Source organism: Schistocerca serialis, chromosome 1 (genome assembly GCF_023864345.2).
Source record: "Schistocerca serialis cubense isolate TAMUIC-IGC-003099 chromosome 1, iqSchSeri2.2, whole genome shotgun sequence".
NCBI classification, from domain to species: Eukaryota; Metazoa; Arthropoda; class Insecta; order Orthoptera; family Acrididae; genus Schistocerca; species Schistocerca serialis.
The window spans coordinates 746,695,266-746,720,289 of record NC_064638.1 but is presented as its reverse complement, the minus strand read 5'-3'; the positions used below and the strand labels follow the sequence as shown (position 1 = coordinate 746,720,289).

General features: G+C 38.8%; 2 protein-coding genes across 2 annotated transcripts in view; one reads left to right on the top strand and one right to left on the bottom strand.

Moving 5' to 3' along the window:
* Positions 1–12,704, bottom strand: part of LOC126428695 (U3 small nucleolar RNA-associated protein 18 homolog) — an 88,176-nt gene extending 75,472 nt beyond the window's left edge. The window contains exons 1-2 of the mRNA XM_050090414.1: positions 12,665–12,704; positions 12,463–12,574 (exon numbers count right to left, since the gene is read on the bottom strand). Of these exons, the coding sequence (XP_049946371.1) occupies positions 12,463–12,574; positions 12,665–12,704 (152 nt within the window). The remainder of the gene's footprint in view (positions 1–12,462; positions 12,575–12,664) is intronic.
* A 25-nt stretch (positions 12,705–12,729) lies between these two features.
* On the top strand, positions 12,730–16,334 carry LOC126481927 (nucleoside diphosphate kinase A). The gene is made up of 4 exons (XM_050105890.1): positions 12,730–13,002; positions 13,080–13,181; positions 15,918–16,030; positions 16,134–16,334. The coding sequence occupies exons 1-4, from the start codon at positions 12,826–12,828 to the stop codon at positions 16,252–16,254; spliced, it is 513 nt and encodes a 170-aa protein (XP_049961847.1). The 5' UTR covers positions 12,730–12,825; the 3' UTR covers positions 16,255–16,334.
* Positions 16,335–25,024: the final 8,690 nt, after the last annotated feature.

Sequence of the window (25,024 nt, the reverse complement as noted above, 5' to 3'; positions counted from 1 at the left end):
TTTCGTCTCGTCCAACAACAGAGACCAACCTCTCATGGCCTCGCGTGGAGTCCTGCCTGACTTTCCACACAGTCAACACCGTCCAATCATAATAGAGCTAAGAACTCAAATTCCCCTAATTACCTCTATTCCTCACCCACGATGAAATTTTAAAAAAGCCAATTCGACTGGGTTCTCCACAGGTCTGGACAAATGTTTGGGATGGATACCATTTACTAGGAAAAATTACCAAAGATTTGTTGGTGCCATGATAAGCATGGCCAAGACGCACATACCACGAGGGTACCGCAAAGAATACAGCCCTGGATGGTCCCAAACCAGCGAAGAACTATACCAGAGTTCCCTTGAATCCAGAGATCAGGAAATAGCGGATGAACTGCTTCACAGCTTGGATGTTGCCAGAAGACAAAAATGGATGGAAACAGTAGAAAGCCTCAATTTCCAAACATCTAGCAGGCAAGCATGGTTACTGCTGAGAAAACTAGGGAGCAGCTCACCAGCACAATGACAAAAAGCAGCTGTAAGACCAAATGCCATAGCTGCACATCTAGTTAACACGTCTAGGACACGAAAGGATAAAACACATGCAATCCAAGTGAAGCGAGAACTCAAAATCTTAAAAAATGAAGCCCAGAAACTGAACACTCTCGCCCTTTCTCTAGCAAAGACAATAGAAAAAGCTCTGAAAGTTGTCAAACCAACAAAGGCACCAGGTTTCGACAACGTTCACCCTGAATTCATAGTAAACTGTGGCAAGTATACAAAAGTATGACTGGCTTGATTTTTCACAAACATCATGCCAACTGGCAATATCCAAACAAGAACTCAAATGCTCTAAGGTAATAGCTATTCTAAAGCCTGGGAAGCCAGCTGACAACCCAAAAAGCTACAGACCAATTGCCCTGCTGTCTGTAATTTACAAATTACTAGAGTGTCTTATATATAACAGAATTAGCCCAGAATTGCTCAGGTTGATCTGAGTTGAACAGGCAGGCTTTCGGCCAGGAAGAAGTTGTACTGACCAGGTGTTGTCACTTACTACTTACAATGAGGCGGGATTCCAGAGAAAATTGATAACATCAGTGGCCTTCATTGACCTCTCAGCAGCTTACGACACTCTGTGGAGAGAAGGCATCATGTACAAAATTCTCCGAGTAATTCCTTGCAAATCTATAGCATGATCAATAGACAGCACGCTCAATGATAGGGTGTTCCAAATAAGTATGAGCACTGACTACAGCTCCATCAAAAAACTAAAGAATGGCTTACCACAAGGATCAATGTTCGCACCATTGCTATTCAGCCTCTATATTGCAGACCTGCCCGAAACACAACCAAGAAAGTTCGTGTATGCTGATGATTGGGCCCTCGCTACAAGATATAGCACAATTGAAGCATCTGAGGACAGCCTAACGAAAGACCTGAAGACAATGCCCGAATATTTCCGTAAGTGGAGACTTCAACCAAATGCTTCCAAAACAGAGGTTAGTTGCTTCCATCTCAACAACAAATTCACTGAAAAGGAACTCAAGATTTGATTTGAAAACACCATTCTAAGCACAATAAAACTCCGAAGTACTTGGGCATGACCTGGACAGAATACTATCTTTTAAAGATCACCTAACAAAGACTGCTGAAAAATTAGACAAGAAACAACATTATTCAAAAGGTCTGTGGTACTACCTGAGGAGCAACGGACTCCACTCTCCGCACCTCTGCTTTAGCAATTGTATTCTCGGCTGCCGAATACTGTGCTCCGATTCGGCTAAACAGCCCACATGTAAAAAAGGTGGATGTCCAGTTGCATAAAAATCTAAGGATGATTTCTGGAGTAATCAAATCCACTCCAACGAAATGGCTTCCAATATTAAGCCACATCCTGCCGCCACACCTGCGACGTATTGACGCCCTTGTACGCATGGCAAAATCATAACATGCCTTACATCACACAAAAGCCACCTGGTTTTGACCTACCATGCAAAATGTGGTCCACTCTAAATAGGATTCGAACTCGTCATGGCAGATGTGCTTACTCCCTGTATAAATGGGGTAAAATACCATCCCCTCAGTGTGACTGCAGAGAAAATCAGACCATCAGCCACATTGTTGAGGAGTGCTCCAGACGAGCCTATAATGGGAGCCCCAACGACTTCCTGCTCGCAACTCCAGTGTCGATAGATTATATTAATAGACTTAATGTTTGTTTGTAATCCTTAAACTTTGTTGTATTAGTGATGTTTGTTTGCAATTATTAACGGTTCTTAGATTAGTGATTTGTCTGTTTCTTTCTTATGTTTCTGTATTGCCATCTACATCTACATCTACATTTATACTCCGCAAGCCACCCAACGGTGTGCGGCGGAGGGCACTTTACGTGCCACTGTCATTACCTCCCTTTCTTGTTCCAGTCACGTATGGTTCACGGGAAGAACGACTGCCGGAAAGCCTCCGTGCGTGCTCCAATCTCTCTAATTTTACATTTGTGATCTCTTCGGGAGATATGAGTAGGGGGAAGCAATATATTCGATGCCTCATCCAGAAATGCACCATCTTGTAACCTGGACAGCAAGCTACATCGCGATGCAGACTGCCTCTCTTGCAGAGTCTGCCACTTGAGTTTGCTAAACATCTCCCTTTATGAAACACATCAGAGAGAACATACACTGTTGAGTGGACATGAAGATTTTGAGTTTCTTAAAAAGATTTTTGCATGTGGCTCGGGTAGATTCCACTCATGATTCCCATGGCTTTTTCCTGTGTGCATAGCACTTTCCAAAAAAGTGGCTGATTTTCTCAAAATATGATTCCATATGCCATAATGGTGTCATATTCCTATAACAGCAGACAATGTATTTAAGTTGCAGGATTCAGTCTTTTACACAAATCCAAGATGTGGTTTGATCAGTTTAGTTTGCTATCAGTATGTATACCCAGGTTTTTTGAACTACCCATCCAAGTTGCCTGCAGATCACCTAGTTTTTCTCGCATTTCTTTATCTTCCAAGGGTATGTGAAAATGGGTATATTTTGCTATTACTGTAATTAATAGAAAGAGCATTTATGTTAAACCAGTTCACAATACCCCTACAACCTTACTAGCTGAAACCTCAAGTTTTTCTACTGAATTATCAACAAGTAGTGTAGTGTCATCAGCAAAGATGAATTTACAATTATCTGAACAAAGATGTAGATCAGGAAGGTGGCTATGAACACCTCACCACACAGCTAGCCTGCATCAGTATTTGTTCCACAGATTGCCATCTACACACTTGCTACTAGTTTTTCAAGGCATCTTAATCACTCCAAGACTCATTATTTGTTATACCAGTTCACATATAAATTATTGCAATTGATTCAGTATTGCTCTTTAACTTTTACTGAGAGAAATTCAAACTGTTTCTAACATGCTCAAAGACTTCCCATCCTACATATAGTGCTGTAACTTGGTACACATGTCAGAGGCTGATACTATTGTAAGCTTTTCCATGAGAAACCAGTTTGGCAGTTTTAGTGTCACTATTCTTCTCACATTTTAAGCAGCTTCCCTGTTGGCCTCGATCATCTGAATGCTCCTCCGCTCATTAAATGTTCTCTTAAGATTGTTGTAAATTATAAAATTTTTCCACTTCTGTAACTGTGCATAACAGTATTGTGAGGTTACCACAATTCATTTTGTGGGATATAGCAATGAAAAGCAGTGTTATTGAGATTTTTATAGTAAATGCCTGTGTCAACCATGTCAAGAGACGGCTGTGCCCTTTCAAAGGAACCGTCCTCACATTTACCTGAAGTGATTTAGGGAGATCATGGAAAATCGAAATCAGGATGGCTGATCATGGGTTTGAACCATTGTCGTTCTGTATGCGAGTCCAGTGTGCTAACCACTGCAGCACCTTGCTCGGTGGTAATAAAGAAAAGGCAAAAATGTTGGAAGTGAAACACTACATCATCATCCACTCAGAACAAAATTGTCCATGGACGTAGAAAAACCTAGAAAGAATGACTGGGTTGTAGATTTAAAAAAATTGAAATGTGGTATCATACATGCTGCATGCAGTCGAAAAAATAATCCCTAAGAGGGAGTGTAGAACAAGGAACACAATGCTCAGAGATGAAAAAGATTACTAGGTATTAGAGGAAAAAAAATAAAGTGGGAAGATGGAAACAGTACTTGGACAAACTTTACAGCTGCTCACAGAAGAAATTAGGCTAACCAAAAATAAGGAGATACAACAGAAATTTCTGTGTTTCAAAATGTTTGGGTACAAATTTGAAGGGAACAAATGCCCAAGTATTTATGAAATACAGCAAAACTCTGATGGGCATCAGGCAAAGACTTGTACTGCATGTGCCAAAAACACTCAAGAGTACATTATCAAGAGAATGGAAGAGGAAATTGAAGTAGAATAGGAAGGATCAGTTTGCTTTTACAAAAAGGAGGGGCATTTGAGAAGGGAGTACAGAAGAACTGTATAATATGTTCTGCTGACAACAGGATTAGTCTTCGAAAGTGAACAAAAATTGAGACAGGTCCTTAATCAAATGGAAAGTATGATAGCTAATGACGATAATATAAACACGAACAAAAACGAAATTTAATAATGGTGAGGACTGCAGAGGCGTTTAAACTTTAAACACAGACAAGAGATATTTTTAGAGGTGTGTGATTTTTGCCATGTTGGAAGTGGAATAGATAGGGAAGCAAGACTCAAGAAAAGTGGCATTAGTGAAAAAATTCGGTACTGCACCATTAATCTTATGATGTCATTAACATGTTTTAAATTCAAGCCTCAAGAAACGAACAATGGACAACACAAAAAGTTAGCTAAAACAAAATCAACGAACTAATGGTACCTTCATGTGAGTACGGGGTTCTGGGCATAGATGTCCTTTTCATCAATACCTCCAAAAATATTAAAAACTTGAAATACCAGACCACAGTAGGATGACAGGAGTTTTCATAAAAGGGATGAATATACCATAACTAATGTCCAATATAAAAACAAACAAACACTGTCCGAACAGGCCTTGAAGGCCCAACAGTACTGACTGGATGCCAAGTCATTCTATGCCCTTAGGCACCACCAGATGTGAATGGGCATGTGGTCAACACACCACTCTCCTGACCGTTGTCAGTTTTCATGACCGGTGCCACCACTTCTCAATCAAGTAGCTCTTCAATTGGCCTCACAAGGGCTGAGTGCACCCCGCTGGCCAACAGCACTCGGCAGACCCAGACAGTGACCCGTCCAAGTACTAGCCAAGCCGAACAGTGGTGGGTGATCTGACGGGAGCTGGTGTTACCACTGCGACAAGGCCATTGGTCTAATGCCCAATATAAGCAATAATAATAAAACAAACATCGTTAATTATTTCTTGTCCTGTCATTCACAAATGCATGTAATATTATGTTGATAATTACTATTTTACAACCATCTAATCACAACTGGACAAAACATTTTTCTCTTGCCATACACATTTTGTCTTTATTAATTGCAAGGTATCTTCAGTGGCCTGACATATATATCTACATTTATATCTATGTACAGAACATATGTGTGTTTAAACAATTTTGCTTTACTTTTGGACATTGTATATTGATGTTATAAAAAGTATCACATCCAGAAAGCCACAGCACAAAAATCCTATGTGATAAATGGAAACACACACACACACACACACACACACACACACACACACACACACACACAGACACACAGAGGGATAGATCACCAATATAAAAAAAAAATGGCACGCAGATCACTGGTGTCACTAAGACACATTCAACAGTTAGCAACACCATCCAAAACATATCAAGTAAACAAACGGTCATTCCCTGGTGCTGTGAAAAAGAAATCTCTTACGGCCGAAAGCAGAAGAAGAAAAACAACACAAGTAGACCAGCGTCTATGAAATTTGTAAGTAGAAATTATACTGTCACTACAGCACACACCAGCAAAAAGTGGCAGAAGCATAAATAACCTCAATATAAAATGTCCAAAATGTAAAGCACAGTAATTTAAACACCAAGGATGCCTTAGAAATAATAACAGGTGAAACATGTATGACAAGAAATTTTTTTTATTCAGTTGTGATTAGATAGCTCTAAAGTAATATTATCGATATCATAATAATAAAAAAAAAGATTGTCACTAGGTTTGATTAAAAAGGGACCACTCTCAGCAGTAAAGTATAAGTGCTGAGTTGTCGAAAAAAAAAAAAAAAAAAAAAATAAATAAATAAATAAATAAATAAATAAAATAAAATTTATAACCCTTTGACAAGCAAGAGAGTAAAAAATATACACAGAAAACATACTTGCCTGTGCCCTTACATGATGCTGGCTGGATGTCCAGTTGGCACCATGTAAGGACACCAGAGAGAGAGAGAGAGAGAGAGAGAGAGAGAGAGAGAGAGAGAGAGAGAGAGAGAGCATGTGAATCCGAAACCATTACATTCTACAATAACTTTCCTACAACAAAGACTGTCACTTCATTTCTTTGATTTCAACAATTTAAATCCAAACTTTCACATACAACCTAACCTACAAAACAGTTCAGTCTGTCACAACTTCCATTTAATGCAAACAGTGCCAAGAGTGATGTGTCTGGCCAAAGCAGAATGACAATATGGTGATTTTGAAAAATTAAGGAACTGTATAACAGTTGCTTAATCCACAATCTTTTATTTTGTACATGACCGGTTTTTGAACACTTGAAGTTCCATTATTTATAGTAAAATAAATAAATAAAGAAGATTAGATGGATAGATCACATAACTAATGAGGAGGTATTGAATAGAATGGGGGAGAAGAGGAGTTTGTGGCACAACTTGACTAGAAGAGGGGATCGGTTGGTAGGACATGTTCTGAGGCATCAAGGGATCACCAATTTAGTATTGGAGGGCAGAGTGGAGGGTAAAAATCGTAGAGGGAGACCAAGAGATGAATACACTAAGCAGATTCATAAGGATATAGGCTGCAGTACGTACTGGGAGATGAAGAAGCTTGCACAGGATAGAGTAGCACGGAGAGCTGCATCAAACCAGTCTCAGGACTGAAGACCACAACAACAACAAATAAATAAAACAAAATCACTTGATCACCTGAGGTTATCACCAACCCAATGTTGTCATGGAATCAAAGGTTCCGTGTCAAAAGGGAAAAAGGCACAAAAAATTCCACGACAACTGTTTCCCTGTTCTGCATGACCAAGAACACAAACATAGTTTTCAGTTTGTGTTCCAGGTCATGCAGCAAAGGGAAATGAGTTTTTCTGTTTGTGTTCCCCATTACACAGCAAGGGCCAATAATTGTTACGGAATTTTTGTCCCTTTCAGCCTTTTGACACGGAACATTTGGTTGTATTACAACATTGGAGTGAGGTAACCTTAGATGATTAAGTGACTATCTTTTTACACCAGATGATGGAACTTAAGTGTTCCAAAACTGGTCTTGTACACAAGAAAAACCTGTAGATTAAGCAACAGTTCTGCAGTTTCTTGATTTTTCAAAATGGACCTGCATAGTTTCGGCTGCCCCATAAGAACAACTATCTGTACAAGATTGTGATCTTCAATATACTCAGCATCTTCACAATACATATGGAGAGCAAGACACGACCCAAAGAAAATAAACAATACATATAAACAAAACACACAAACCTCTGCAACTCCAGCTACCCATTACAGTGCTCTTTATCCAGCAAATTCTAGGTTGGGAATGGTATAGTACTTCTCCAAGTCCGCGTTGATGGAGTTACCACCCTCATAGGCATTTTAAAGCTGCTGCCAAGCTCACCACTGGGGAGGAATCCGTGTACCTTACCTGCCTACATCTAGCGCATATCACAAGGTCAAAAGTGACATCATTAGTGAAGTGAATGCGGAAAACTACTTAGATATGATGGCCAGGTTGGCTGGCAAACTGGTCCAATTGTTAGTCTGCAACACTGATTTGATCTGGCATCAGCGTACCTTCCAGTGTCCCAAAAGCAGGTAATTTTAACTTGCTATTCACAAATGTTACACACATTAACAAGTCAAATAAACCAAAACAATGAAAAGGTTATCTACACATAATAAAACAATGCCACAAGTGTGAGAATAAAACGGACGAAACATATAACATAAAACGGAAAGAAAGGAAGAGCGGCTAAAAGCGGGCAGTCCGGCAAAAGGTGGATGACTGTCATTTGGGAGCCACAGTGACACTGAGGTGGGTCCTCGAGACAAAGTAGGTAACCATGAATTAGCCACGAATGTCCAATGCAGGATGTGTGCATGGAAGACTTCCACACATTCATAATCTCCTTAATAACATGCAGTTTGTTGTGCGTGCTGTTATGTCATTCTGTCTCCCAAAACCGGAAAACCCTGTGGGAGCACGTGATATGGCCACCAGCTCTGCAGTGAAAACTCTGCAGTCAACTGGCAAGGAGTGCTGCTCAAGTCTTCCATGAACATATGCGAAGCCTACGAGACCATTGAGCCCTTGGTGTAAACCACTTCAGAGAGTGGCGGGGTTAACGGAGTCCTTGGCGCCATGCAAAAGGTCCTGACAAAGCTGCGGCCAAGGCGTACACCATGGAGGCATACATGAATGGACCGCAAGTAGAGATGGTAAAGGGAAGGACTCCAGCTCAGAGAGAAGGGACCGCATGCGAACAGCAATTGGACTGCCGCGGGCGGGAAAAGGAGACAGTAATTCGGATGCTCAGGGGAACTATGAACGCGTGCTGTGTAACTGGTGAGCAGTTGCGCACGTCTGATCTGCAGTGGAGGGACACCAGCCTCCTCCAGTACACTGGTCACCGGACTCGTCCTAAAAGCTCCTGTCACTAATCGAACCCCACAGTGGTGCACAGGGTCGAGTAAATGCAATGTTGAAGGTGCTGCTGAACCATAAACCGCACTCCCATAGTCAATTCGGGATTGGACAAGGGCTTTGTAGAGCTACAGCAGCGTACAGCTATCTGCACCCCTATTGGTGTAGCTCAGGCAACTGAGGGCATTGAGGTGCTGCCAGCACTTCTGCTTAAGCTGACGAAGATGAAGGAGCCAAGTCAATCGAGCGTCGAAAACCAGTCCTAGGAACTGATATGACTCCACTACAGTGAGTGGATCATCATTAAGGTATATATAGAAATGCAATAAGTAGTCGGTATCACAATGGTTGTTTAATGTCCAGTGAAATTGTAAATACAGATCTCCCAATTATCCTAGAATATAAACTTCAAAATAGTCATATTATTTGCTGTGTGATCAATGTTTGAGTAGCCCCAATCATGTAGGTTTTCTGATGTCCCTCTCCCTGTTCCAATAATTCAGAAAAGTTAAGTTTGATTATTCATTAACTGAACAGATGCACAGATCATTACATTACATGAACTTCAAAGTGATACTTGATACTGATGGATAGAATCAGCAGCACTTGGTGTGTGTTTGCTGATAACACCATAGTATGCAGGTAAAGATCGTAGAAGGTTACAGGATGAGTTGGTCAAGATTTTTTATGGGTGCTTGCTATAAATGTAGAAAAAGTTAAGGTAGTGCAGACGGACAGCATAAACAATCCTGCTATGTTTGAATACAGTGTCAGTGGGGTGCACAGTCATGCCGATTAAATATCTATGCTTAACATTGCAAAGTTATATGAAAAGTAATGAGAGTATAAGGACAGTAGCAGGAAAGGTGAATGGTTAACTTCGGCTTACTAGGAAAGTTTTGGGAATGACCAAGTCTTGAATGTTTGGGATCCCCATCAGAAGTCAGTTAAAGGAAGGCACTGAAGCAATTCAGAAGCTTGCTGCTATATTTGTTACTGACAGGTCTGATCAACACAAGTGTTATGGAGATGTTTTGTGAACTCAAACGAGAATCCCTGGAGGGAAGATTGCATTCTTTTTGCAACACAATGTTGAGAAAGTTTAAACAGGAATTTGCAGTTGACTGCAGAACGATTCTACTGGCTCCAACTAACATCTCACATAACAACTGCAAAGAATAGATTACAGAAATTAGGGCTTGTAAGGAGGCATACAGAAAGTCCTTTCCTTTGTTCCATTTGCATGCATTTTTATCAGCATTGTATGTGAAGTGGAACATTAATGACATGTGTGACTGTGGTGTACATGGTACCCTCTGCCACACACCGAGTATTTATGTATTTATGTACGTATGTAGAATCAGTGAACAAAGACGTCACCTGAAATAATCAACAGTTTCTTTATAATATAAAATCATCTAAGGGAAGGCTACTAATGCACAGTGTTTTTCAAGAAACACTAAATAATGAATACAATTATTGGTATGAGTTTACGGACTACTGACATTGCAGCTTTGGTGCTAATAAAAGAAAAAATTATCCTTGAATTGTCTTGTTTGAATCTGAATTTCTTAAACATGAATTAATATACACAAAATTAAAATTATTTTACACCCTCAAAATATAATTTACCACCCAATTTAAAGGTTATATGTAGTAGATGGAACTAGGCTATTATACAAGCATAAAAAATATATCTGGGCTCAAGTGTGATGTTGCACCCCCTGAAAACTTGGTTTTGGAATCTGACTGATCTGTTGTGTAGCCTGAGGTCTAGGATAGGTTAGAAGGCAATAATTGGTTGTGAGTCAGAGTCAATGAATTTAAATGTCAAATGAAGGTTGTGGTAATAGACTGACCTGTGAAGTAACCTAATGTTTACATTCACACCAAATTTAACACACTTTTCCATATTAAATACATTTTTCCTCTAAGCACTAAAACTGCAAAGTCATTGTTTTCAGAAAATACGGTGGAACATCTAAAAAAGATAAGCCTGTCTTCACGAAAAAACTTAATTTTGGATGCCAAAGTGCTTCACTAGGTAACAGTTCTGGAACCAAGGTGCCACTCAGCACTGGGCACATACGCAATTCAGTATCAAAGGTGAAAAAAGCAATAAGTGACCGAAAATGTCCCAGGACCTATAGATTTGTAGTCTGACACTTATCCATCGTATTACTGAGCCACACAAAATTTATTTACATGTATAAAAATAACAAACAGCAGTGGGTACAATAATGCGCCCAACAAGTCTACTCACTGAACATTGTTTCCAATTGCAAGATAATGAAAGAAGAGGCAGTGGGTAGATTAAGATTATCAAGGATGATGCAGAAAGGTGTAGGTATGACATCAGCTGTAGCTTTTTTTTTTTTTAAAAAAAAGTAACCACTAAAATACATCTTAAGCCATTTAGAAACACCAAGGGAAACCGAAACTTGGATGGTCCATGTAAACAAAGTTGACACTTGGAATGGTGGCTGATTGAGGCAACCATAAATGGCAAATGCCTCTACAGTTGGTCCCATATGCCACAGAGTCAAGCGTTAACTTAGTTTGTGTGGACAATATGATTTACTGCCATACATATTACAAGCTGTCACAATATTTTTCAACAGTATATTGGATGATATAGTAAGGGTAAAAGCATCCTAAACAGAACTGCATTTATATATAATAAAAAAAAATCTTTTATTACAAATGTGACTGAACAGATAAAATTGTAAGTTATGGCATACAACTCTATTTGCAGTCTGTGTAATATGCGCAACAAAACGTATTATGCGATTTATTATTTATTTGCCCATAGACCATTTGGTACAACAGCATCGGACATGAGAGAGCACATGCACACACAAAAAAACATTGACAAAATTGGATAGGATAAGGCTGTGATAGTGCAGGATGAGTACAAGATTAGCAATGTATAGTTATGTATGTACTAATGATGCCTTAGCCAGCACACCACAACTGTTTGGAAGCAAATAAATCAATTGTTTCTGCAGCTATGCGACATTTCAACAGCTTCCATTTTTTTCTTGTCTGAATTGTTTATCGCCCACTTTTCACTTCCTTACTACACGACACGCCTGACAGAGGCTTTAGTTCCAAACACTCACTTTTATATTACATTCTCATCGTAATGAAACAACCCTCTAACAAAAGTTTGGTTTGAAAACCACGATGCCCTACTGCTTTTGCTTCCATCCAATATGTGCACAGTCTAACCGTCAGTTCGCCACATTACCAGAAAATTCGTGGTACAAACTGGGGTCGAATACTAACGTTCAGGATATGTGGCTGGACACTTACTCATGCAGATAAGAAATCACTTCCACTCAAAAGATACATGCACAAAATATTGCTTTAAGGGGCGGTGTCGAGTAGTGTTACACACCTAAACGCTCTTTATCCAAAACGCCTAAAAACAGTCGGTACAAAACCTGAATATTTTATCATGAATTTTAGGAACACTAGTCTGAATAATTCCAATAGTACTCATATTCCTGCCAAGCGAAAACGATTCATATTTAATGGTCAGCGATTATTATATTAATCTGTTCTTATGTAAATAAACACTCTTAAATCAGAACATACGCAACTAGTGAAAATTCACAACAAACATTTTACACTCACCCGACGACTCTGACAACCTCCGTACCAGAGTTGATATCAAAAAATGTACACGAATCCAAAGATGATTGTACTATCGAAATTGCAATACCAATGTTGGAAAAAGTGACATCAACTTCAAAAATATTTTGAGATTATGTATGAAAAGGAAAATAAAGGCAAACTTACCACAGTTGTCACTCTTACGCTAAGATTTGTGACCAACTCAAGACCTTCTTTCTAAATTGCACTGGATATGTCTCCATTCACCCGAGTCCAAATTTTCTAATATCTGTGACCGCACAGTAGTTCCCACCGGAACCTCATAAAACCTAGTACATTTTACCGGCTTCCTTCTCTGTCTCCTGACTTCCTCGTGGACGTCGTATGGTTATTTGTACTGTTCTGTATATCTTCTCCCTATTTTCCAAAGCAATGGCAGCAAACAAGGAACGTACATTTATTATGGTGAAACCAGATGGTGTTCAACGAAATCTTGTTGGTGAAATAATAAAACGATTTGAAGCTAAAGGTTTTAAACTAGTAGCGATGAAGTTTGTATTGGTAAGTTACTATGATAGTTACTAAAAACATATTTTCCTCGTATACGTATGTTACATTGATCAAATTTCCATTCGTAGCCGTCGGAAGACCTGCTAAAGAAACATTATGCTGAACACATTGGGAGACCTTTCTTCGCTGGACTGGTAAAATACATGTCTTCTGGCCCAGTTGTAGCAATGGTAAGTAAAAACGTTCATCTAATGGATCCCAAGAATACAAGTATATGGAATTTTAAATAGCGATGTGTTAAATATGTGGTGTATCAGAAAATACCACGTGGCGTTAATTATTTGCGACTTCTGTCAAGAACGTTTCGGGTTTCACTTGTGCTATCATCAGCACTTCAACAGTTTGTGAATACTGAACCAGTGCAGACTCTCTGAATAAATAATAGATTTTTTTCCCTTTGATGGCCAGCTCTAGATCAGTGTACGTACCATTGCAACCCACATTTGACAGATATTGACTGGTTACCAGTTTTAGTCTGGGATGCATTCTGCCATTCTATGGAACAATTCCGAAACAGTGGGGTCTCTCAACCGTAGTTTCCGTTGATTCCCCATAACCATATCTGGCATTTTCCTCCATTCAGGACTGCCGCAGTCGTTTCCCTTCAGCCGAAAGGGCAAGTTCATCATTTGAAAAGCTCATATGGACAAGACACAGAGTACTCTTTTCTCTGTTGTGGAATGGTTTACAGTGTAGTATACCTCCCCCTTTCCCCGTGAAATGTCGATTCTGGTACCGGATTGATCTATAGTACCTGATGTCTTTATTCACAGCAGATTTAGGGCCTAACTTGTTTTAACAACTAAAATTGCAATGTAAATTAAAAAAAAACATATTACGTAATGAGTTTGATGGATATTATCACATGTCGTACACAAGTTAAGAAAAATGCAATATGGTACCCTTCTACCGTTGTTGCAGTCTACCGTTACTTATTGGCAACTCATCATTCACTCCTTAAATACACACCCTTCTCTAAAATACCTGTCTTCAAAACACGCACTGGACACTCTCTGCTGTGCAGTTGGAATGCGCACTGTTGTAATGAGATGCACTCACTATATATAAATCATTACCTTATTTTATAAATTTTATTCAGCTGTAAGCACAGCTAAATGACTGGTAAGACTATAAAAATCAACTGGTTATCACTTACTCCTCGAATGTAGCATGTGGATTTGTATACTGAAGCTATTCTGGACCTTAAAATACACATAGAATACATGTTAGTGTAGCTGTGCATCGAAAGTATACTTTAATTGATAAAAGTATTAGGACATTTTAGTGCTTTCATAGTGGTCAAACCTCAGATATGTGCCGTGGTTGGAAGAAGCGCTGTAAATGACACAAATTAACTTTCTTCAAGCCACATTGACATATAAATCTGCTCAAATCACACCACCTTGAAATTGTTGAATGGATGATATGGCAAAAAGAACAATTAGACATCAGATTAAGGAACTGGAATTACTAAAAATCTGCAATGCTAAAATCAAACATGCTCTTCGCATGGCATGCAACATGTAGCCTTGGTGTGGAGAGAAAACAAACTTGTGAATATAAAAATGTCTGTTGCTAAAGCTTGAGTAAATTGAAGTTACATCCCACTATAAATTTTATGTTGTGCCTAATTTGCTTTTTCCGCACTTCCCTGTGTTTTTAAAATTTGAAGCAGTATAAAGTGAGGGAGAACTAAAATACATGCCCATGTTTTTGAAGGGTAGCTCTTATTTCACATTAGCTAATAGTCTGGTAAATGGAAATGAAGGTGAATCTTTCAGGCAAGAGCAGTAGTGCAAAAAATCCTCAGTGTACAGGGAAATCTAACATATCAACATCTTTACTACTTACAAATATTAGGCTGTCCGAATTACCATATTAATTTGCTGTTTGACCTTTTAACATAATGGTATGACATGTAAAAGATGAAGTTTAATGGAACAGGAATGCTAAGTCACATTTATGCACAAAACATGTGAAGCCCTGACACCACTTCATTACTCTGATTCATCTTGACGTGTTAGTACAAAAGAAACTATGTGCAACAGAGGAAACTAAAAACTATAGCTGATACATTTTTGTGTAAAGTTACACAGCAAAGACAGTTCCACTGCCATTGGATAAAAACTTGATAATTTCACAATCAGTATTTCTGTGAGCTGATATTGACTTAAATGGTAAAAACCTTTCTGAAACAGAAATTTTAAATTCTAGTTCACTCTACAAGCAGGGACAATGTTGTGGGTATTGTAACTTGAATTCTCAGGCATGCAATAGACTAGCTTGAATCAGCTATTTTTTAACTCGTTTAGCAAGGATTTTCATTCTTTTTACTGTGAAACAACAAATAAGTTCTGAAGTAGTATAATTATACTACTAGAAAAACGTGTGGGAGTAAAGGGAGGGATAATTGCAACAAAGAACTGTACTGTGGCTTGTATATTTTCCATTTCATTGATCTGATATTTTCAGCATGTCCCACACTATTTTTAAATGGTGGTATTCACATTGGTATGTTTCTGAATGTTTGAAGGTAACTTACTCTCTTGATGCTCACTTCGGTGGGTTATGGTAGCAGAGTTAATGCTTTTGTGTCTTAATCTTCAACTGTGATTTGATGGTGTAAAGATTGTTGGTAGAGTTAATAGTTTTTATTGGTGTGCTCAGACAACAATTGCAAGATTAACAGGATAGGGTGTGTTGAAAATAACAATTGTGGAAATTGTGATGAGCAATGTTGCATTGTACAAGGTCTAGGTTAGGTTGTAGGGTCACACTTGCACACTGCCTTTGTACACGTACACACCATTAGCTTGTATGTAAATGAAGAATTGTAATTCTGTTACATGTATTGAGACTGTTCAAACATAATCTTTAAACTAAAAGTACTTCTAAATGTTTCACAGGTCTGGGAAGGACTGAATGTTGTCAAGACGGGGCGTTTCATGATGGGTACAACTAATCCGGCTGATTCAGCACCAGGTACCATTCGGGGTGACTTCTGCATTCAAGTGGGAAGGTAAATTATACACACAGAACAATGTGGTACATAACACCTAATTAAACTATGTAGTGTTGATTATACCATGCTGAACTTGTATCTGATTTTGTTCTTTCTGCAGGAACATCATACACGGTTCAGATTCAGTGGAGTCAGCACAGAAGGAAATAGGCCTCTGGTTTGAGTCAAAGGAATTGGTTGCTTGGCAGCCAGCAACTCAGGCATGGATCTATGAAGACTAATTGAATCTTATATACTGTGTACATTCCAGTTACACAAAATGCGCCATTTATGTGATAATAATAAATTTTTCAAAAAAAGTGTAATAATGCATTTATAATAGTGTAGATTACCCCCCCTAAATCTGCTTCAAATTGCCCTAGTAAATTATTTTAACTTAAGAATCTATAAATACAGGCTCACAATTAGTCTGCAATTACTAGTTGCTGAAAGGTGATATGGAAAGCAAATGGATAGGGAAATCTGTAAGAGTATTGGTGTAGAGGATAAAGGTATCTTTACAAGAACCAAAGAAACATCTCTGGATGTAACAGTATCTGCCTTCACAAACATTGCCAAGTACATTCATTTGTATCTACAAATAAACAAGAATGTTGCACTTGTTCCAAGCACTGAAAACTTGATAGGTTGGGAAAAAGTTAAATGTGAACGGAAATAACATTTTTATTTAATGCGTCATGGCAGATAGTTCATACCATCATTCACTAGGACATGGAGTGAATGGATGGATTATAGGTGGAGAAACGAGTGTTTGGTGACATAGTTATTTGTCAATGAATTTCTGTGTCCTTTGATTCTCATGAATGTAAATACTTGTTCCCCATGATTCAAAGGACTGAGTGTCTGATAATGTGCTCTGGGCTCATTTGTGTGGAATAGCCAAACATGTTGTCATGGGAAACTCCCCATTGCACCCCCACCCCCCTCCTCCATTCCCAGATTTAGTGGTAAGAGCCCAGTAGACAGCTCATCAAAAACCGAACACAGGTGAAGCATTAATACAGGAAGATTATTTACTGGACTGTGGAAAAAAAGGCAGAATAGAAACAGTGAACAGTCAAAGAATAAAGTGAGATATAGAGCAGCTGGGAACAGAAATGGTGATGTGGGTAAGTGGTTAGTGTTGGGTTAGCACACGGGTGTGTAGGGTTCAAATCTCTATCGTGCAAATTTTCTTTTCGCCTTATTCAAATTTGTGTCTGTGTTGTAACATGCTACAACAATGAGGTGTAAGGCAGACCTATAATGAAAGTTGACTCTGCACAACTACTCGATTAGGAGCCGAAAGGAAATGGCTTTTGTATGGGAAATGCAAAAGTTTGATGCAAAGGCAACACATGCACCGAATCCTCCACTGGAAAACATGTCTGGTGTCATACATGACATCGACAGCACGTGTGTCAATGAGATAGTAACCTCTTATTGACACACCTAAACTGCACAACTGGTGAGTGGGTGGGATATGCCTCCTCACCCAGTATGTGTTCATGTGAATGTGATCGCTCCGAAGGAAATGATGAAAACCTAATAGTTTGTCACATAAGCTGCAACAAATTAATGCCACAGTTTCACAATCACACAGTTTCTGTGCTCTGTCAAAATGTGTTTCTAACTTTTTAAGTTGTTTTGAAAGTATTAACTCTTGAACTCTTGTAACATAGTTCACATGTGTTGTTTTCATTTATGTGAGAAGCCTGTGGTACCTTGTTTGCTATCTCTATTCATCACATTTACGTATGACTGTAGTGTATTCTTACCACATGGCTCATTCTGTAACCAGTGTATAACATAACTGCCAAGACTATAGGAAGAGAATACACATTTCAAGGACTGGATGGACAGTTCATAATATTATAGCGGGAGGGGGAATAATAGTATTAAAGCATGTTGAACTCGGCTTGGCAGTCCAACACCATGACCACTTACCCATGATGCTTTTGCTGTTTGTGGTGCTTCTTCTCCTTGGACTGTTCACTGTTTCTATTCCCCCCCCCCCCCCCCCCCCCCGGTCTTCCATAGTTCAGTACACCACCTTCCTATTTTCACACTTGATTTGTGTTTAGTTTTTGACGGGCTATCCACTGGGCCCTCTTATCACTAAGTCAGGAGGATTGGGGGGGGGGGGGGGGGGATGATATCAGGAGTTTCCCTTGTGAGGTGTGGTCTTATATTCATAGCAATAAATGATGAAATACTTGCATTGCATATTGATGGCAATAAACAGGGAATTGTGGGTCTGTGAACATTTAGAGAATGTCCCAGAAATAGTGCAATGTTTCAGGTACATTAGTATTTAAAGCTGAAATACAGTGGACATGGGTCCCTATATGAAGATGATGATATATTTAAAGAGAATCAACAACTAGTTAACCTTGATTGCAGGTATAATTGACTCTTGTTAATTTTCTGTGGATGATGTTTGTTCTTTTGTTAGGGGATAATAACTTTGTCACTGTAAGTTTGGTATGCATTGGATCATTTTTTTTATTTTTTCTGTTAGCATTGTGTCAATAGCCACATCTCTGCCCATCTGGGCTTACACAAACTTGAAATATATTCAGATAGTTTTTTGTATTCAGATGAGAAATCTCTATTAAGAATGTGTCTCGCAGTTAAGATGTCATAGTACTTACTTTTACACTGGAAGCACATAGTTAAAAATAGAACATCCCTCCAAGTAAAGCTAAGCTTTAGTTATGGGTGCATATGTTTGATGTGCAAGCATCAGTTTTTTCTTTTTTGTACTTCCTGTGAGAACCAAACACTGCATAGAAGTGCCACTGTACACAGATGTCTTCTTCTGTGTAGGTACTGATCAAAAGGATATAAGAATAGTCTCTATGAGTTTGTGTCTCTGCTGCCAATATTTGGATCCAGACCTCTTGCAGAGTTGTCACTTTGCCTTTAATTTGCAATGAGACTGATTTTTACTGAAAGATCTTCCACTAATCTACAACATGTAAATCAAAAGGCTGGAGTTTTGTATAGGAACCACAATATACAATTTGTGGCACTGTCCGCATTTATCCTCAAGCCTTGTAGTGTGTGGGAGAGGTACTTCAGCTGCCAGTTTCCAAACTAAACCCACTTTTACCACACTCCTGGTAGTTTGCTTTCAGTATATTGATACAGCTGTATATTGATACATCTGTAGTTTGTAGATGGCGTGACAGTTTGGGCTGCAACTATGTTGGTCAGTGGTTGTCAAACATTGTCTTAGCCAATATTGACACTGTAGGGTGGCATGAAAATAACATATTGCAACTACATGCATTTTCCTGAAGACTTACATAGCTACTCATCTTCTGTACCTAGGCGGGTACTGTGGTCGGTGCCATACTGCAACTGAATCCCACGTTTGTTTTTCTTGTTTGGGGGCATATTTTCTAGTTGTCTTCATGCCATAGTATGTGAAAGATTAACATGCAGCTGCAGCAGACTGTTTACAGTTGGCACTTTGTACTGGGCCAAATAGAGTAACTTCATTCAGAACTGTCACACAGGGATAGAACTTTCATTGGGGGTGAACACTTTGGCCAATTTTCCCTTTGGATGCCGTGTCAGCATTAGTGATACACAGAATAAATTATCAAACTGAAGTAAACAAGGAACTACATCTGTAGGCCAGAGGAAGTTGTTTAAACTTTTCCTGACCTGGCCATTTTACCACACCTTCCCCTATTGAACTTACTATTGACTGGAACCCTGTAAATTAGTATGTTACATTAATTAATAACTTGCAATATGAGGAACCATCACACATGTTTTGAATGGCAGTTTTTACTATTGCACTGTATTACAATAGCTTAATTTGATTGCATATTACTTGCTACAAAGATGTACCACATTTGAAAATGACAATCTCTACAATGTACATTCATGAATCCATGTTACTTCTGTTAGGCATTTATGCTATAGCAGCTGATCAGTGCTAGTTGTGAATGCTTGTAAGTTGTCTGCATCACCTCTTACTTCTATTAACCCTGCAGTGGCTGTGCTACTAGCACACTGCTCCCGACATAAGTGGCAAAATTAGCTCAAGGCTGTATTCACCAGTGTCAGTTTTAATTAAGGACATCTTAAAATATTACTGTCCCTATAAGTACTTTTGTTATTGAGCAAGAAAATTACTCTTAAGCTCTAACGTTAGTTGACATTTCTGAATTTGGCTGTTAGTTGCTTGATGCATATTATTGTAGAATAAGATTAATAATTGGGGGCCACATGAATGCATGCTGCAGTTTGATGACTGCTGATGTAGGTGCTAGATGCAAAGTGAAAGTATAAGGGAAATAAATGAGCAAAGTAGATTTGATACAGGCAAAAGCTGTTTTCCTTAAGATTGATTGTTTTATTTGCTGTCAATGACCATACAGCAAAAACTGTTTGGTTCATTTTTGTAAGCCCCATCCTCAACTAAGCATTCGTGCATGCCACGAAAAAAAAAATAAAAAAATGCAGTAACCTAAAGGACAAGGTCATTTCACTGACGAGAGAGGTGACAGGTACTTCATCACTGTAAGAGTGTATGGTGACAATGACCAAATTATATACGCTATGGTAAAGGGTGCCCAGTGTACCCCACTCTAGCGGCAAGGCAGGGATGTATTCTAGCATGCAAATGATCATAATGGTGCCGAATAGCATTCTGCAATAGACTGTCCCGAGCATCTTGTCTTTTGTTACAGTTCAGCATGGTTCTTGGAGGCACTGGTGAGCTGTTCCGTTCCCACTTATTCGTGTTCCTTAAATGTTCAACTGGCAAGAGATATGATGCTCTCGCTGGCCGGGACAATTGTACACCCCCTCAAGAGCATGTTGCATTGCAGCAGCTGTATGTGGATGTGCATTATCTTGCTGAAAAACAAATCGCCTTCCTGCCTAAGAAATTGGGTGACCTTTTTGTTGAGGAGAAATGCACTCTGGAGTAAGCTGCTCACAAAGTCTACACCATAGTACGTCTATCATTTGCATATAGACAGAACTTACTTCCATCACTGAAAACTGTACCATTCCACTCTGCAGTCAACTCTCACGATAGAAAAGCCATGTTTTGTGGTGTTGTTGTGCCACTGGGAACCTGGCCAGAGGCACACATGATCTTAATCCTGCTGCAAGCAGTCAATTCCCAATGGTCCCTGATGACAGAGCAGATGCGACAAGTGCTAGGATTTTGTCCCAGGAAGATGATCAGTTGGCTGCCACTGCCTGCACAATGTGTCAATCTTGATGAGACTTCTGTAGTAAGCGGACATTCAGAACCTGATCTACAGGCATGGGAATGTTCCAAAGATAACTGCCAAAAGCAACAACACACCACTGATACATTGTGCCCAACACATGCAGCAATTCGGCAGTATATCCATCCAGACCATTCAAGGTTCACAATGTGACCCAAATGGCTGATGCTGTTTAACAAGATTATTAGTGTTCATCTCTAAACTTTGCAAAATGACTGCCTGCAGACTCTAAACAGACATGCCTCCTGACGCCAACGACAATGACAGATGAATAACTGATACTAACACCCCTCATTACGTACCCTGGTGCAACTGAACTGTGCTGAAGGGTGTAGCACTCAGCTGTTTAAGGCTGCCCAACTGCTATGCAACTTCGTTTTGTGTATTTAGCAACCACGAAAAATGTGGCAAGTTAATATGCAACTTAACATAATTGCATTGTTCCTGTAGTTAAGTTCTTAATGCTATGTTGATTTGCAAGGTAGCACAACACTTATTGAGCTTCTTGAGAATTAACCTCATTTTCTTGAGACTATCCATCAAGATAAATTTTTTATGCCTAGTAGTCACTGCAACGTGTGCCTCAGTATTGTAACTACACACTTAGTGGTGAGTAACACCAATAAGATGGGTGTTTACCCCCATACAAGAAATATTGTGAAGAACATTATTAAGAAGATTCAGAATGCAGTAGAATTACTCTACTAATGGCTCAAATTTACTTTTTAAGCACAACGCTGATTACCAACAGAAAAACTAATTTTCCAAGATAACACCTCACTGGGAAAGCCTGAAGACCTACTTTGCGTAACATTCTGGTCCGAGTTCCAGAGTTGACGTTTGTGTTTGTGACGTGTGCTTCTCTGACTGAATGATGTGTGTTTCTCTTTTTCTGACAAAGGTTGTGGCCCACAGCTTTGTGTAAGTGTCTTTTTAATTGTGCCTGTCTGCAACTTAATGTCATCTTTATGGTAAGCAGCAATTTATCTCTTCCTACAGTGTTGTTAACAACCTTATTTTGATGTCTCAAACTGAATACAAAATGCTAAGAATATTAAGAATTGGGTAACTTGTGCAATAGATAAACAAGCATCTGAATCGGCAAGTATCACACTACTACTAAACAAACTGAAAAGACTAACAGTCCAATGTAGAGTTCAGTGACTGATTTGATTAATCTTGTGTGAAATAGAAATGAAAAATATCAATGAATTTGCCATGCAATGTACTGCTCTGATATACAGTCTCTCTCTCCCAAGAGTCATAAAGTGCATTTTATCTGTGTTTCAGCAGATTCTTGCTTTCATTTTCGCATTGTGTACTTGAAGTCAGCCGAAACAAATAGTGTTAGTCACATATTTCATGCAACGATAAGTGCCAACAGAAAATGACAGTTTGTTTCCTGTTACAAATAAAATTATTTTTAATGTGGTAATTTGCATGCCTCTTCAATAGTGGTTTCAGATTAGTCTAGTTCGATGTTCGTCTCCTCAACATGTATTTAACAGGAACTGCAAAACCTGAATAATAATCAGTACTCCAGCAGTGCTGCTGGCCGCACTGACCGCTAATGCCAAGCACGCACTACTGACATAGTATTTTACTGTCCCTGTTAATAGAAACTAAAAAACAAATATCAGTTTAGACTAATGTGGAAGCACCCCAAAAAAGCATGTAAAATTCCAATTTTTTTTATGAGGGAAACAGACACATTCTGTTCACACTGGGAATTGCATGAAAAATGTGACAAGCATTAATTGTTTGGGCTGACTCCAGCTACGCAGTGCAGAAACAGAATTTCAAACATCTGCCGAAATACCAGAGAAAATGTGCCTGGTGACTCTCAGAATACACCTAGTATATTCATTCCAGACTAGAGTAATAAAAGGCTTTTCTTCCAGCTTGGAAAAAAAATTATACATTAGTGTACCACCAACATAAAATCTAAAGCAAATCAAATGCAGAGCATATAGCAATCACATTTTTCATAGAATACTGTCAAAATGAAATGTAGTAGATCAGTTTCATGACATTAATAAAGAAAAGGTAGCTAATTAACTATCAGCTGCAGTTTTGGACTGTAAGATATGAATCAATCTAACTTCAGAAGATCTTACAGATCACCAACTGCTATTAAACTGACCTTTAACCTAGTGGAATTTAAGATTACTTTGAACAACATAACTTTCAGGCTGCCATATGATTACAAGTGAGAGAAACAAAATATGTAACAAAACTGTTAACAGAACATTTATTGTTACCATAGTATGCTACACTTAAAAATGCCACACTGGATCTCCATTAAACTGTACATACTCTGTTCCTCATCATGAATTTGTGACAGGAGGATGTACAGCCTGCAAGCAATAGCCCACTCTCTCTCTTCTTACACTGTCTTTCACACAAATGGCCAAGTACAAAGGTTTAATTCATTTATGTGAAAAGCAGTATTCACTCACGAAATAAATATGCCAAAAACCATGAAAGAAAAAATAATTTAAATTAGTTCTCAATGAAAATCTTTGTGTGTAGTTATCCTCACACATTTGTAATTTCTGTACCAGGCAGTGCAATGATATTGGAATTTCAGTTTTGAAACACTTTCCTGCATATGGGTTGACATCCCACTTTATAGAGAAACCTGCTGAACTGCTTCAGTTTCTACTGTATTTATCATAATCAAAATGTTCTTTTACAACAAAATTGTTATGGCCGTGATAAGCATTAATGTCTTAGTTGAAGAAGAAATAATCTCATATGGTGGTGGAAAGGGAGAGATCAACTTAAGAACTATGATACCCACAATACTAATGATCTACCTTGGGAACAGGAGGAGAAAGAATGTGAAAAACAATTAAACTTGTTTGTCAAATTTGAGCCTTAATAATTGTTTCTGTGTAGTTATGTACTCAAGGGTAAAATAAAGATGGCTGGGAAAGTAAGATTTGCAATATACCATCCACTTCTCAGTAGCAAATGAATTTATAACTCTGATCTATTTTGAAAACTGTTGTCCCAAATATATTTGTCCTCTCGTGTAAACAATGATAGGTCATGTGTGCTTGTATACTCACAGTTAAGTTTTCTCTAGTGCAAGTGACGTGCACTAACTTGAATTGCAATTGACAAGGTACTGTTGTCAGAGGACAACAGAAGATATAGTAAAAGTTAAATGCTAACAAAAATAATTGCCATGTAGTTGCTTCTTTTCATGTTTCATGGAACATGTTCGCAATTTCTCACAGACTGAAACATTTGAACCGATTCACAATAAATAGTTTCTCAATGAATATTTTGATGTATGTTGACCATGTATGTGAATTGCTTGTACTTAATCTAGATTTAAACTGGTTAAATGCACACTATGAGCTTCTTTACTGCCATTGTGGCAAATCCAGGTTAAGGTGAAATTTCCTGTTGTGGTGTTCCTTCAGTCTACACTTCCATCTTCTGAAGCACCCTCTGTGTGGCTGAAGCTTTTGTTTCTTTCTACTGCTTCTTTTCTGCTGCCAAAGTAAAAGTTTTTTTTTCCCTCAGCTTTACTGCTGTGTTATTACTCTTGCCTTTAGTCTGACAAACAGAGTTCTATCCATCAGGACTGCTCATGGCCCCGATCCTTGATGTTTTCACTACTGGAGAGCACTTTTCATTGATAAAACAAGCACACTGCTTCTTGGTACTGTAGACTCATAGAGGGCATCAGCCAGTACGCTGAGATGGAAGTGTAAGACCAATCTAGGGTCCAGTTCTG

Excerpts from the sequence above, each read along its gene's own strand:
- LOC126481927 (XM_050105890.1), top strand. The coding sequence starts at position 12,826 with ATGGTTATTTGTACTGTTCTGTATATCTTCTCCCTATTTTCCAAAGCA. Across the intron at positions 13,003-13,079 it reads TAGCGATGAAGTTTGTATTG|CCGTCGGAAGACCTGCTAAA; the intron begins GTAAGTTACTAT and ends TTCCATTCGTAG. Across the intron at positions 13,182-15,917 it reads CTGGCCCAGTTGTAGCAATG|GTCTGGGAAGGACTGAATGT; the intron begins GTAAGTAAAAAC and ends AATGTTTCACAG.